Raw genomic sequence first — 15304 nt, 5'->3', positions numbered from 1 at the left:
GTATTTTATATCCAAATTTCACGTTTTTACCAAAATAAACACATTCAAACTGCGTCCATATTTATTTATAATGAATTGATGTATATGACGAATTAATCTAAATCTAAGTAATCAAAATGATTTTGATAGAGTTTATAATTTCATATTTCAAATTACCGTAAATAATCTCGGGAACCATGACAATCTATCTAGAAATGTTGATATTCTTCACCAATAGAGGGTGTGAATAAGGAACACAAGAAATAGGCTACAATGGAGTTAAATATAGTCGTATTATTGACAGAGAAATATTAGTTATAATATCAGTAGAAAGTTTAAATTCGATAAAGTTAATAGAAAAGTGAGGTTCTTCAAACTTCACGTAGGTAGAATGATCCTAACTACAATCTTTATTTTACATAGTTTTAACTAGAGTTATTTCTCTCTCGATCTGGAAAAAAAAAAAGTGTCTGCCATTAGCCTTAGGCAAATGTTTTTTATTGTTGTTAAATGTTACTATGTTAGGCCTAATAGTAACGTGTTAGCCTTATTTTAATTTGAACAGAAGTCACTGAGGTGGTTAAGCCGGACATAAATTTCAAGTTTTCAATGATTTTTTATTTTAAAATTTAAAACTTGGGAATTGTGAAATGTAACGGTCTGATTTAGTAAAATGTTTGACTGGTTAGTGTGAAGGGCCCTAAATTTTGAGTTCATTCAACCCTAGAGAGTAACACTAACAGCAAACACCATGACGTACCTTCCTTATCAACTCCAGGGAGGTGATCACCCTGAAAATCCGCGCGTTTGTCTCCCAGTGGTCATTAAGTGCAGATATTAGAAAATATGCATTTGTACCACCTTTATGACTATATTTATTATCATTTGCCTTTATTTAGTGGTATTTAGTTTCAATTTACTATATTTTATGCTCATACAAGACACACATATTCTAAATACAATACAGTAATATAAATGTTTTTGAGCATGTGAGTATTTTGGACTTCATTTTTATGTCAAATCCACTGAAACATCTTAAAATATTTTATCCCATTCACTAGAATGCAGAAACCTACTGCTGGTAGTGTATCTTCAGGCCGTCCGATTAAATGTGTGGTTGTTGGGGATGGAACAGTGGGAAAGACATGCATGTTGATTTCATATACTACTGACAGCTTTCCAGGAGAGTATGTCCCAACTGTGTAAGTTTATTAATAGTCGTCTTAATATGTATATAATGTATCCTCACAGTACATCTTTATCATATTTAGCCAGAAGTGCTCCACTTAATTATAACAGTATTTGTTGTAGGTTTATAAACACCAAACATCACAGATATCATTAAGTACAGTAGTACTCAACAGTAGAGATCATGATCAAACAAAATGGTAGCCATAAAAATTGCCGACTTAAAACCATCTTTAAAATGTTTAAATATTAACAATATGACTATTTCACAGTGTTGGTTGAGCAAAACTAAAGCTTATTGTACTTATAAAGCTATCTAAATCACTATACATGTGTTTATGCAGTGAATTTAAATTTCACAATTTCAGTGAATTTTCATTTAAGTAAGTGACTTTTACAGACAAACATACAGAAAAAATGATGAACCTTATTGCTTTAATTTTTTCATAGAACTCTTCTATCTGGGGTCTCAATCATTCCTATCTTGTACAAAAAAGGATATTAGTGTATATATATATATATAAAATGGGTGATGCACTGCTTTGAGTGTACAGTTAGATTTAGGTGTAGGTTGGTAGAGATAATAAAATCAAATTGGATATACACACACCCCACATTTGGTATTGCTAGCCCCCAAATATATAGCTAATAAAACAGAAAGAAACTAGTACAATATAAAAAAATTAAATTTTATAAAGACAGGTAGGGATCGATACATATTTATGTAACCTAGCTAACTATAGTAATATAGAAATGTTTAATGCTACAAAAAATACTGAAACAAAAAAGTCAAAACTACAAAAACTGAATTACTTAAAATTTAAAAAATTTTTATCCCTACTCTGGCTCAGATTAACATAATTACAGTGATTTGTCAAAGTAGGGATAAAATATTTGAATTTTATGTAACTCAGTTTTGGCTTTCTTGTTTCAATACTTTTTGTAGTATTAAAACTTTCTATATTACTATAGCTAGCTAGGTTACCTATATATATTGATCCCCACTTGTCTTTATAAAATTTCAAAATTTTTTTATTGTATTTCTTATAATAATTTCTTTGTGAAATACCCAGATTATGATTTATGAGCTGCGAAATCTTTTAACCAACTTATTAATAAAACTTAAAGTATAGTATATTCTTTTAGACACATTTATGTAATATTTGAAATAGCATAAAAACAGACACATTACATACCTATGTACTTAAAGAAAAAAAATTATGCATAAAATATTAAAAACTTTGTTTGAGAATGTAAAAACAGACACTGAAGATAATCCATTAAATGTTTTATGGACTTCTTGCAAATATGTCATACTCAAACATTGCATATTGTGAAAGTGTATGATTGAGGTGACTGAAACTATTAAAGCATAAGTAATAAGACTTTACAGACTGTGTTTCTACTATAATTTGTGATGAATGTTATGTTGTTTTAGTAAGACAAGCTTCAGTAACAAGAGGTGCAAGTAATTTAAATCTAGCTACTGTGCTTACTTATGTGTCCTTCTGATGTATTATTTTTTATTTTTGGCTAAAGTTCTTATTAAATGCTTTAGTTTTGACAACTACTCTGCTGCTATGATGTGTGATGGTATGCCTGTTAGTCTGGGACTGTGGGATACAGCTGGTCAGGAAGACTATGACAGACTACGGCCTTTATCTTACCCTCAGGTAAGTACATATTTAAGACAAGTAGTGTATCACAAATTCTTTTAAATATTGTATATATGTATGTTTAAGGACTCATTTGGGTTTACTGATCTGATATATGGATTTTTTTATTTTTGTGAGTGTGCAATTTCCTGTTTTCTTGAAACATTTCTGTAGTACTAGTGTGGTTAATTGTTCCATGATTTTTCAAATGTCTTCAAAGTACATACACTTTTGTTTGGTTCATGTCAAACTTGTGCAAATATTCATATTGTGAATTTAGAGTAAATGCAAATTAACCATATCATGACCGATGAGCTCATACGTGAAGTGCACACCCATGTATTAAATATTTAATATTAAATTTCAAAATTTAAGTAAAAATAATAATTCTAGCTATTTCAACAATTTTTAACGCATAAATATTTTAGAGTTGATATTTTGTCATTATATATAGAGCATTTATATAGAGTAACCTGCAAAGAAAGTAAAAAATTTTCCAACTTTCATTTCTATATAGCTCTATAGAGTCGTGCCTGTAAACAATGCATTTGTAGGTTTCTTTTTAGAGTTTCTCTGCCTATTAGTAAGAAACTATGATCCCTTGAAAATATAATGTTCAGAAATGTTTACTCAACTCTATACACAGTTTGCAGTAATATAGATACAGCTCATTTTGGTTAGGCTAGTATTCTTGGTTTAGCCTTCTTGATTGTAACTTGAAAAACAAATTATTCACCAGCAAACTGCAAGTTCAACTGGGTGTTTATATAAAGATGTTCCTTTTTATGTGTTAAGATCAGTTGATCAGTGATAAATTATGTCTCTTAGACTTTCACAAATTACATAAATAAACTTATCCTGAATTGCCAAGTCTTTAGTTTTGTATAATTTGTTTTTACTCTACCTCAGTGTAAATGAGTAGAAAAATAACACAAGTTCTTACTTTATATAATACAGTAACATATTGGCTACCATACATCACATATGTGTGTGTATATATATATATAAAACTAATGTTTTCAAATAAATACTTAAATGTTAGTTATTTTTCTTCAAACATAAAACAGTAAATAAAAAATATTTGGAAAACAATGGTCTCTACTACTTACGATGCTATGAAGTCCTTGTTTTTACTCATGAGCCATACTTGCCATATAAGCATTTTGGAATACAAAATAATTATAAATTATTATACCACTACCCCAAAAAATCCACTGTAATTTATCAGGCTTCCTAGCTAAATTGTATTTGGATCTAAAAAATATAATTTCTGTTCACAAAATAGCCAAAGATATAAGAGCATTTTTCTCATAAATAACTTAGGAAGAGTGATAGAATTATGTAGAATAAATACATAGCTTCCAATGATATAAGAGCATTTTTCTCATAAATAACTTAGGAAGAGTGATAGAATTATATAGAATAAATACATAGCTTTCAATTGACTATAAAGTTATTGGTATATAAAATTAGACATAGATAAATAAGTCCTCTCAAATGATAAAGTGGTGGGCAGAGCCAATATGGTGGGTTTGCTAAATATCATGATATCTCAGCAAATAGAAAAGGTAGGAGGTACTTATTTTATATTCTAACTTGCCAATATTGAACATTTGAGTTTTTAATTTGTATGAAACTATAGACGTATTTTGTAATCTGACCAAATATTTCAGTTGTTGCCATGTTTTTTATGATTTATAGCCAGAAATGGTGGCTATTTCAATGAAAGAACTAAAATACCAAAAAAAGTGTGTTAACGAATGTCAGTAAAATTGGGAAGTTGAAACTGACTGGATATATCAAATAAAATTTTCTGATCAACAGTCAAAAATATTAAAATTCTTAGGCACAAAATAGTATTTTCAATGCATTCTCAAAACAGTGTCAAACTTCCAAAAAAAATAAAAATTATATAATTATTAAATCAAATTATACATTTTTTATGTAAAAATGGTACCACTACATTCATTAACTAATTTTTATTTATTTCTATATGCACTTAAGAACTCAATAATATACACAAAGCAAACAATGTCCTATAACTATTATAATTTAATTGGCTTTTTACCTAAAGTATAAGTGCCTCAAAATAATTCTTTTTGCCACTTAATCTGAACACCGATGATAGCAACTTTCACTCTATAGGCAAAACAAGTAAAATTCTCTAATGAGAACAGTGTAACATAGTATGTCATTCAGTGAATTGTGACATTCCAAGGGTAATAATTAATAATAATGCTTTTACAGAACAATAAAATGGTTTGAATTTACTTATAAGATGTAGGATGGATCATTCCTATAATTATAAGTTATTGAATTCTGAACAAGGAGTAGAATTAGATTTACAGCACCCCTATGAAATACATAATTGTAATAGAAATGGGTGATTAATTAACTGGTATAATAAATTACCTAGGAGCATTGATTACATCAATTAGTGTCATGTAAAATTATCTGTTAGTTTGAAAATGTCTTTCAGAAGACTAAAAAAAACTATAAATAGGAATATAAGTCACATATGAGAATAACTGATCGGTTGAATGTGATCAGTTAATGAGTCTGACAATCACCTGATTAATACATTTCACTAATAACCCAGCTGTTGTTAATATTGTAAGTTTAAATTGTGTTTTGTTCAAATTTTGACACAGATACAAACTGATTTGCTTTTAGTCCTGAATTAAATGGAATATGGCATTATTATCAAAATTATACCTTATGCTACTGTAGTTGGGGGTGTGGGGGTGGGGATTTAAACCAGATTTTAGATTATAGTACCTGTAATGTGGAATCATTGCCATAATTGTACATTTTTGGGTGTTTTTGATACAAATTATTTGACTCTGAAATCTGTGATTAGCCTCTAAGTGTCAGCTAGCCTTATGTGTTGAAAGGTTTTAAGTAAACAAATGTGTATTAATTTTTGTTTTGTGCAACATTTATATTAAAGCTATTTGTAATGTTTAAAAAATTACAGAACTTCCCTGCTTATCAGATGTTATAAACATTCTAAATATTTTCTCTTAAACTTAAATATTATAGAGTGTTTTAACACTGATCGTTGACAGTTGTATACTTTTAGGCAGAATAGTTGCTGTATATATGTGTGTTTGTACTGGATTGTTAGATCATTTCGAGTTGAGTGGCAGTGGAAGTTATGGAAGCAGTGTTTGTTTTGTAATGAAAGTCTAATGTCACAGCCACCTCATTATTTCTGTGAGTTGTTGGGATAATTGTTATATGTATGTGGTCTTTCACTTATACTTGAGTCAGTGAATAAATAAATATTTTTGGCCTTAAAGGTTTTTTTACTCCTATGGGCAGGTACACGTGTGAAAATTTTACTAAGTTAAGTTATAATTTTATTGTTTAAAACTAAATCTTTGTTTTTGTCTCAACCACACAGAAATCTACATGAAACTGACCATATTTATTTTTTTCTTAGACTGATGTCTTCTTAGTTTGCTTCAGTGTGGTAAGTCCTTCATCCTTTGAGAATGTGACAGCCAAATGGTATCCAGAAATAAAGCATCACTGTCCAGATGCCCCAATGATTTTAGTTGGTACGTGTAGCAAAGTATTTTTTAAATTTATCATAATAGAACTCTAGGTAAAATGCAGCAGTCTTTATAATTGTTTGTTTGTTAATGATTAGAGTAAGTTGGAGCTGTTAAAGTACTTTTTAAAACTTCAGCTATCATAATTATATATGCATATGCACTACTTATTCTTTCCTGTGAGTTAGGACTTCCAAAGGTAGGAATCTTTTTCGGCATATTTTTGAATTTGTGTACCTAATTTGAGAATACATTAGACTGTATTATAATAATCTAATATAAAATAGTTCAGTTGAAGACACACCTATACTTATAGACTACCAGTAGAGTGAATTAATCTAGTAATTAGCATAGTCACTTGAAATGAACCAATTTACTAGGAGCAGCGAGATTACTTGTTAAAATTACATTCAAAACCATAGATGATCCAGTAATCTCTGGTTGTTTAGTGATATTATTTAAATTATCTAAAATTAATTGACATTAACTCTCTCACTACAGGCTCAATCCCAGGGACCAATTTCGTAACCCTTTTGTGCTTGTTATAGTTTCAATACTATAACCTTTAATACAGTAAGCATACCTTCATGACATTTTGCAGATTGTCAGTAAACATTACAAGGCTTTCGTACACAAAATATCAGATGTTTTTATTAAGATTTAAGATTAACTTTTAAGTAATGATTCACTCTTGCATTTTTTCAACATGCAAAGTAATTTCGACTTTAAGATTAAAAATACTTTTATTACATCAGAAAATTGTCATATTTCACATGTGAAATCTTTATAACCTCCAGATAATCATCAAACATTTTTTCTAGAAAAAAACTATATATATTTTCACTATTGTATCTCTGTATGGATTTGGTCAATTTGACCAACCTTGTAACCACCATAAAAAAATTAGGAAATAGATATAAATTATGCTTTTTTCATTCTAGGATGACTACAAATTATGACACAAAACTGCAAATGTTTAGTCTAAATAGCTTAAATCTCATAAAGTTATACATCTATATATGTTTATTATTTTTATTTTATTGACCTTTCAGCTGTGTCTGACTAACATTACACAAGTTGCAATGATGTAGTGCGTGTGCATTCATGTTACCATATCCAATAGTATAAAACTGGCCTTTACAAAGTGACCTGTCTTGGCTTTGTTCTAGTGGACCAGTAGTTTTTAAAATAGTCACATTTCAGTTATAACATCAGCAGTCCTTCGATAATTGTAGAAGGCGAAGAGAAGGGAGGAAGAAACCATCAACGTTTGGATTGATGACTGTTCTTTCAGAGCTTGTTTGATCAGAGCCGAAACTTGCTGGCACATTTCTCTTCACAAATGTTGCATTGTACTATGCAAAGTGTGTCTCCAAGCTCAACGAACCTGTGAGCCCTTCACCCACTTTTGGTGTGCAACCTCCGAACTATCCTTGATGGATTTGCACCATTTAGTCCAATCATTGGCTAGGGACTCCTTATTGATAGTAGATATATCAGCTGTGATTAGGTGATACTTTATTACATCTTTGTAATGCTGCTTGGTCCACCTTTCCACTGATGGCCAGAGGAAAGTTCTCCATAAAGTAGAGTCTTCGGAAGTCAATGTTTTGGCATATGCACCACATGAATAGCCCAGCACAGTTGTCTTTTAAGAAGCATAGCTTCTATGCTGGGAATATCGGCTTGCTTCATGACCTCCACTTTAGTGATTCTGTGTTCCCAAGATATATTCAGGATCACTCTGAGATGTATGCTGGACAATCTCTTTACGTGATAGTGTGTATAAGTCTTCGTGGAACATAATAGGGAGCTCAGTACCATGGCTTGATATAACTTGCACTTGGATTTTGGTTGTATGCCTTGCTGTTTCCAGACCCTCTTATATAATTGACAGATGCCACTTGGATCCTGTGGTAAAGCTCTGCATCGAGGTTGTTGTTTTTAGTGACTGTACTACCAAGATAAATGAACTGGTTAATGACCTTTAGAATGTTACCAGAGAGAAGAACAATTGGCTTTACATAATGAGAGTTAGTTGATAGCTTGTAGAGGACTTCAGTTTTTTTTATGTTAATTGTGAGCCAAAAAGTAGTGGATGCTTTGGAAAAATGATCTAGAATGGTCTGCAGACCATCTATCGAATTAGATACAAATGCTGCATCATTAGCAAACAGCAACTCTCTGACTCAGATTTCTATAATCTTAGTGCGAGCCCTCAGTCTTGTGAAATTGAAAAGACTGCCATCAATTCTTGTGCAGATGTAAATTACCTTGGCAAGATTAGCAGATGCAAGATCCAGAATAGCAGCTAAAAACAGAGTATATAATATGAGAGTCATTACGCAACCTTGTTTGACACAATGAGCTATTGGGAAGGCTTCCGATGTGGCAACCCCATGTGATACCTGTCTGTTCATGCTGTCGTGAAATTGGCGAACAATTGCAAAAAATTCTGCGGACAGCCAACTTTAGTGAGCAGCGCCCACAGAGCTTCTCTCCCTACATTTTCAAAAGATTTGGTAAAATCAACAGCTTGATGGGAACTGCTTGGTTTCTGGTAATCATATTTGCAGTTCCAAATGCTAAAGAAAATTTTTTAAACTTATTTATAGCTTACTTGTAAAGCTGGACAAATTATAGTGGTTTTAGGACATTCTATTCAAATGTTTGAAAGCTACATTAATTCTTTTGTTTTTGGACCTAAATTTATGAGACTCAACAAGGCTTAAGGAAGAATGTCTTAGATTTTTACTTAAGTACAGCTGGCTCGAGTACATAATAGATATTAAATAGCCTATTCTTATTTATATATTGTATTTATTGTTAGAAATTTTTCAACAAAAGTAACTAAACTGTAAAAAACTACAAAATTCTCAGCTTACCCTAACAGAACTTCAGTAAAATATAGTACTTAAAATTCCCTTATCACTCAAATCAATTTTAGCCAAAAGAATGGTATTACTCATTTTGATTCAAATTTTTCCACTTTGATGATTTCTGTACCAACCCAAGAATCAAGTATGGTAAAGAAAAAGATTAGACTAAAATTGTACCTAAAAACCATTTATTATTCATTTAGGAGTTTCTAGAGATTATGCACATAAAATGTTAAAACTATAAAATGAAAAGAATTATTTTTATAATGTGCATGAAAATTATATTTCAATCAGACTGACTCAAAAAAAAAAGGTTTCAGAAATTCATTAGTAAAAATACTTTATTCAAAAATTGATATTTTTCTGTACAAAAGACTTTTAATGTTTACTAAAATCTTGCCAAATTTTGTGAAGATAAACCTAGTAAATTTAAGAGTTATAGTATGTATAGTTTCACAGTTCCTTGGTTTGTCAAATCAACCAGCTTTCTACTGAAAGTGTTAACATATTTTACTCAGGAGCACAATAGAAACACATCAATGAATTAATTAGTACTGTAGTATGATATTTCTTACTATTCTCAAAAAATAATCTCTAGAAGGGCATTTATCATTGATGTATGGTTGTCAAGGCATTCAAAGTTCCTGCAGCTGTAGCTAGAATGATCCAAGAGTTGGCCATATTAATCAATTTAGATCAGTTTTTTAGCTGCATACATAATTCTTACTCTTTCATATCATGAGAACACAACAAATGTGCCTCAGCCTTGGCTGTCTGTGCAATTATGTTGAAAATATCTGGTGCCTTCTTCGTTTTTTGTCTTCAGACTTGGCTGGTAAGATTAATAATTTGTAGCATTTAAGACTCCTACAAAGGGCTTGGAGAAAAATGAACTTCAAGTTATAATGTATAGTTGTTTGAAGAGAAAAATCAGAAGACCCTTGAAGTTTTATAATATTATAAATAACATTCAATAAATTTCATAATGTTTTAGTTGCAGTAATAGTTATTGATACTTTGGTTCTTAATAAAATATTGTTTGTACATTATATCTGTTCTGTTTTTATTTAATCATGCCACACAAACTGTGTTACATACAGAACTATTAAAATCTTCCTGGCATTGAAAATGATAAGTTGTGTAATTGGTGGAAAACTCCTTGTGATAGTTATGGTGTCTACCAGATGTTACAGATATCTATTCCACATTTTTTTTATACAAACATGTAGTGCCTTGTTGTACAGCAATGATCTATCAGTGTTATCAGTTGTGGGTTCAAACAAAAAATAATTGAACTTAGTACTTTTAGAATATAACAAAAGCAGTCATCTATGTATATTTGAATATATAAAATTTATGCTCAGTTTAATATTTATTAAAATAGGTAATCACTCAGACAAGCATGTAATTCTAGTTTATAAGTTTATATTTCCAGTTTATATTATGGTATATTTTTTATTTGTACATATAATGAATATTGCATAAGACAGTACATAAGCCAGTCTTACAAGGGAGGGTATATCAAAGACGCAATTCTTTTGCACACAGTTTGTTGTTTTAGCTTAATGTTTCATCCACTTCTAGTTGCTTATTAAATATCATATCAGTAGAGAAATAATTCAAAACTGACCATAAAAACATAAGATACAATTTTGATTAATATTTAAATTAGCCCTTATGTAGTATTTGTATATGTATACTTAGATTAGTATTTTAAGTAATCAGTAAGCAATATATTGCATGATTGAATATGTTAACTTCAGATAACACATACACGCATATCACTTGTGATGAAAACTGAGTAAGGAAGGTTACTCAATCATTTTATCCCTTGGAATCTAGGAACAAAAATAGATTTGCGAGAAGACAAGGAAACACTCCAGTTGTTATCTGAACAGGGACTGTCTCCAATCAAACGAGAACAAGGACAAAAACTGGCCTCTAAGGTCAGAGCAGTGAAATACTTGGAATGTTCTGCTCTTACTCAAAGAGGTCTTAAACAGGTAAGTTCAAAGTTTTGAAAATCAGTGTGCTGTAGATTCTGAATCTTGATTTTTAAATGTGTGTTTTGGCAACTTTTTCTTGTTAGTTCTGAGAAAAGAAAACTTAAGAATAAAAACATAATGGTATACTTTTTATAATCTGTTTTTATTTACACTGTTTTTAGCTGTATTACAGTGTAAAAGAATTCTAAAAAATCTCTCTGATTGATCCACATACAAGGTTGATTCTTGAAACTACTGCTGTGACAGTTGTCGTTATTCACTAATGATCTGATTCAGTTATATTTTCCTTAATCTATTCTTACTGTTAACAGGGTAGGCAGAGTTCTTTCTTGGGATAGATTTCTGTCAATTGATAAAAATTAAAATTGCAAAATAAAAAAATCCGACTTCTTAATTTCAATACCCATAACTATTGAACAAATGAATGTTACAAATTTATGCTTATTCAGATGAACATTAACCGATATGCAACTTTGGAAAAACTCGGAAATACTGTAGCCCAGCATGTATATTATTTAATAATATAGTTGATTGGCAGTTTTCCTAAGTGAAGTATGCACCACATCATGACAGACTTGTTGTTGAACATGTGAGATTTTCATATGTGTTTTAGGCACAGTTTACCTGCCAATTTAGAGATGGTCCATTCAGAGTAATTCCTGCACAGTCATGAAAGTAATCAAACTTGACCTGATCTGTATTCACATTATATTGTCTGTAATAGGCTTAAACTTGTGAATGACTTAGCCTATAACATTGTAACTTACTCGTAAGTCATAAAACTAAACGGTCTAAAGTTAACATTAACAATGATGTCATCATAAGTATGGTAAGGTTAGGGAAGCTTACCTGGCTACATGCTTAGTAATCCTGTAAGGTTTTAATGCCAACAATACGGCCTAACCCAAAAATCTTTATATCTAATAGCATTTTAATATAAATCTACATCATACATTATTTCAGTAGTGCTTAGTGGTATTGACTTACTGTTGAAACTTTAACTTAGTAAGTTGAACACTGTGACTTTAACAAATCTCTGTTACTTGCAAAAAAAGTAGTGGTAATGGGTTGAAGCAATGAAAATCTGCCTGTTGGGGATTGCCCAAAATTTTCATAGAGCTAGACTTGTACATTTTTGGGTATGTCTAGTTAACTTTAGATCTGTATTTAACTAGTTTAATGTTATATATACTAATGCTGGTATAAATGTAGTCTATATAATGTACATAAATATAATGATTATAGTCCATTCTTATTTGAATTTGTTTTTAAAAATTACAATAAAAGATCTTGTTTTATTTTGTAGACTTGCTGGCTGTGTCTTTATTAGGTTCTACTCTATCAACTTTTTTCATAGCTAAATCTACACAGAAATATGAAAGTGAATTGATATGACTTCTAGAACAACAATATAAAATTGTTACAAGAATTTGGTGAAATTATTTTTTCCAGTTGGATTTAGAATAAAGAATACTTGAAAGCCTGAGATCTTGAGTCTCAATTCTGTTTATTACTTCTCATGAATAACTTAGTTGATGTATATGATCTTTTAACAACACAGTTCTCTGAGCAACAGGCTCCAAATAATAGCTCTGATTGAACTGTAAAGGCTGTACATCTCGCCTATGGCACTTGCTTCCCCTATATCTCTTCCTTGAGTGTTTTCACTCAATTCAGCCTCTCTCTCCTGCCATCCCTTTGTTAACTATACTATGTTTTGAATTTCTTACTATTCAGAAATTGTATGTGATTAACCAATAGAAATTTTTGTTTTCAGTCTTTGAGTAGTCAGTTTTTCAGGTTATCAGACTTTGCTAAGATTGATATAGTGTTTTGATGAAGTTTGTTTAGTTCATGTAAATTTTATGCTTTGTTCATACTCAGTTTTATATTTCAGTTTATTAAGTACTACACTACCTTTTTTTAAATAAGGTACAGACAAGCTTATGAAAGATACATTGCTGATCATTTAAATTTTCCACTTATTTTTATTTACTTAATTTTGAAAACATTTGTTTTACATAGTGTTTTATGTAAAGTAGGAATAACATCATTCTTATTCAAAGGTTTCATATGGAAGAAGCCCAGGTTTTATTAAGTTATTTTAGAATAGGTCACTGATTATGGCAGAGAAAATTTGTTGTGCCAAAATTCAGTATTGGGGAAACCCAATCTTTCATAATAAGCATTAATTATCTTATAGAATACTATTCGTTATAAATAGTAAACAACATAAAGTTATAGAGTTGCATTTAAAAGTTAATTAAACAAATGTATTATCAATAAACTTGGCATCATAATGTAGTTTATATCTCAGATTTCTATGTTATTTAAGTTTGATTTATTAATTTTCAAAGGTAGTATTTACATCAATTCTCAGTATCAAATGACACTTCTTTGCTTTGAACTCCTCATTTTAGATATTATTTCTACTCCTGTGTGATCTTATGAGTTTAGTTAGTTTTTAGTACTAAGTTGGCTTGTTCTGATCAGAAGTTAATGTAAATGCAATACTATTTGTACCAAAAGAACCCTTGGTGGCTCATTGGTAAGCTTGATGGCTTATAACACTAAAAATCGTGTTTCAATACCCACTGTCAATACAGTGCAGATAGCCCATTGTGAAATTTTGTGCTTAAAATATATATATATATATACCAAAAGTAATAGGTGGCTGTAACATATTTTGTTATAGACATCCTAAAGCAAAAGATTGAAGTAATGGGAGATTTCTTAAATATTTATCATCTAGATTATAAATATGGATAAAAATATTTGTCAGTTCAGTAGTTAATATGCATTTAAGTTAATTTGTTAACTGCTTTTGTGAGAGGATTTATCCTGGATAATCCATAATTTCCTAACTTTTTTTCTGGCTTCTAAATGTAATTTTTGTTAAAAAACTAACAAAAATACATGGTTATACATATCTATTAATTAACAGTTTTGTTTCAGTAAATTCCACCATTTTAGTCTGAGTCATTAAGGGGAGGAACTTCAGGGGAACATTTTCCCTAAAATTACTTACCTGTAATGAGTTCTATCCACAAAACTCAACTTTTGTTGTTTTAAACTAACTCCCTTATTTTTGTATTTCTATGCACGATCCATTTATGTATATTATGTATAACAAGTTCCATCCCATTTTTTGATACTTGATTGGCACAGTTTGTAAAATTATGTTACAGGCCTCAACCTTAACTTTTAAATATACTAGCAAATATGTGGTGGGTATATTTTTCCCCATGAGCAAATTCGGAACTTTTACCATTAACAGAAATATTTTCCCAAAAAATTAACTGTTACTATTTTAAAATTATTTTATGCATCAATTAATTTTGATATATATATATATATATCGCTATTTATATGTATGTATCGTTTATGTCAGGTTTTACTTTTCTAATATATTTGAACATCAAAAACTCTTGTTAATTATATGTAACAGTATTTTTTTATTTTACTTATTTCACAAAAGGTAAAAGATGTTCGAGTTGAGTGGAAAATGGTACATACAGTATGTTTTTTGTTGTTTTTTTGTATTACATTTAACATTTTTATATTTTCATGGACAGATCAAATATCTTACTATATTTGTTTTTTGCATCTTCACAAACATTAGTTTTTGGTTATAATGTAGGAAAATTACAGCTGATAACTGGATGCAGTTTAAATGTAACTTTTCATACATTAGTCACAGTTTTCACTCCTCTAACATTAGACAGTAGGAGTGACTTAATGAGTTTTCATTGGTCAAAAGATGTTTAGTGAGAATTGGAGAAAAAATAGGCATGTTATACTCAGCTATGTTTTTCAAAGATATTTACTTGTACAACAGTAATTCAAGCAAGAAGCTAGTGTTTTTGTGTTTCCTAAGAAAGGTATATTATATTATTCATTTAGTTACTTTCATTAATGGTGTTGGTTATACTATTTATTATATTGAATGTCATTACTTTAACATTTTATTTTTTATTATTATATTTTGACACATTTCGTAGGGTGTTTTTTCACCAAAAGTACTACAAATATTATAAGTA

The 15304-nt window shown here is 30.0% G+C and overlaps 1 protein-coding gene across 1 annotated transcript in view; it reads left to right on the top strand.

Annotated features, from left to right (window-relative positions):
- Nucleotides 1–225: 225 nt before the first annotated feature.
- The window catches only part of LOC106478628 (ras-related C3 botulinum toxin substrate 1-like), a 23435-nt gene continuing 8356 nt past the window's right edge, over nt 226–15304 (top strand). Inside the window, exons 1-5 of the mRNA XM_013939184.2 lie at nt 226–361; nt 1041–1181; nt 2726–2840; nt 6268–6385; nt 11101–11261. Of these exons, the coding sequence (XP_013794638.1) occupies nt 1042–1181; nt 2726–2840; nt 6268–6385; nt 11101–11261 (534 nt within the window). The 5' untranslated portion in view covers nt 226–361; nt 1041. The remainder of the gene's footprint in view (nt 362–1040; nt 1182–2725; nt 2841–6267; nt 6386–11100; nt 11262–15304) is intronic.

This window comes from Limulus polyphemus, unplaced genomic scaffold, assembly GCF_000517525.1.
Source record: "Limulus polyphemus unplaced genomic scaffold, Limulus_polyphemus-2.1.2 Scaffold234, whole genome shotgun sequence".
NCBI classification, from domain to species: Eukaryota; Metazoa; Arthropoda; class Merostomata; order Xiphosura; family Limulidae; genus Limulus; species Limulus polyphemus.
The sequence above is the reverse complement of the archived record's forward strand: the minus strand, read 5'-3'. Positions and strand labels throughout refer to the sequence as shown.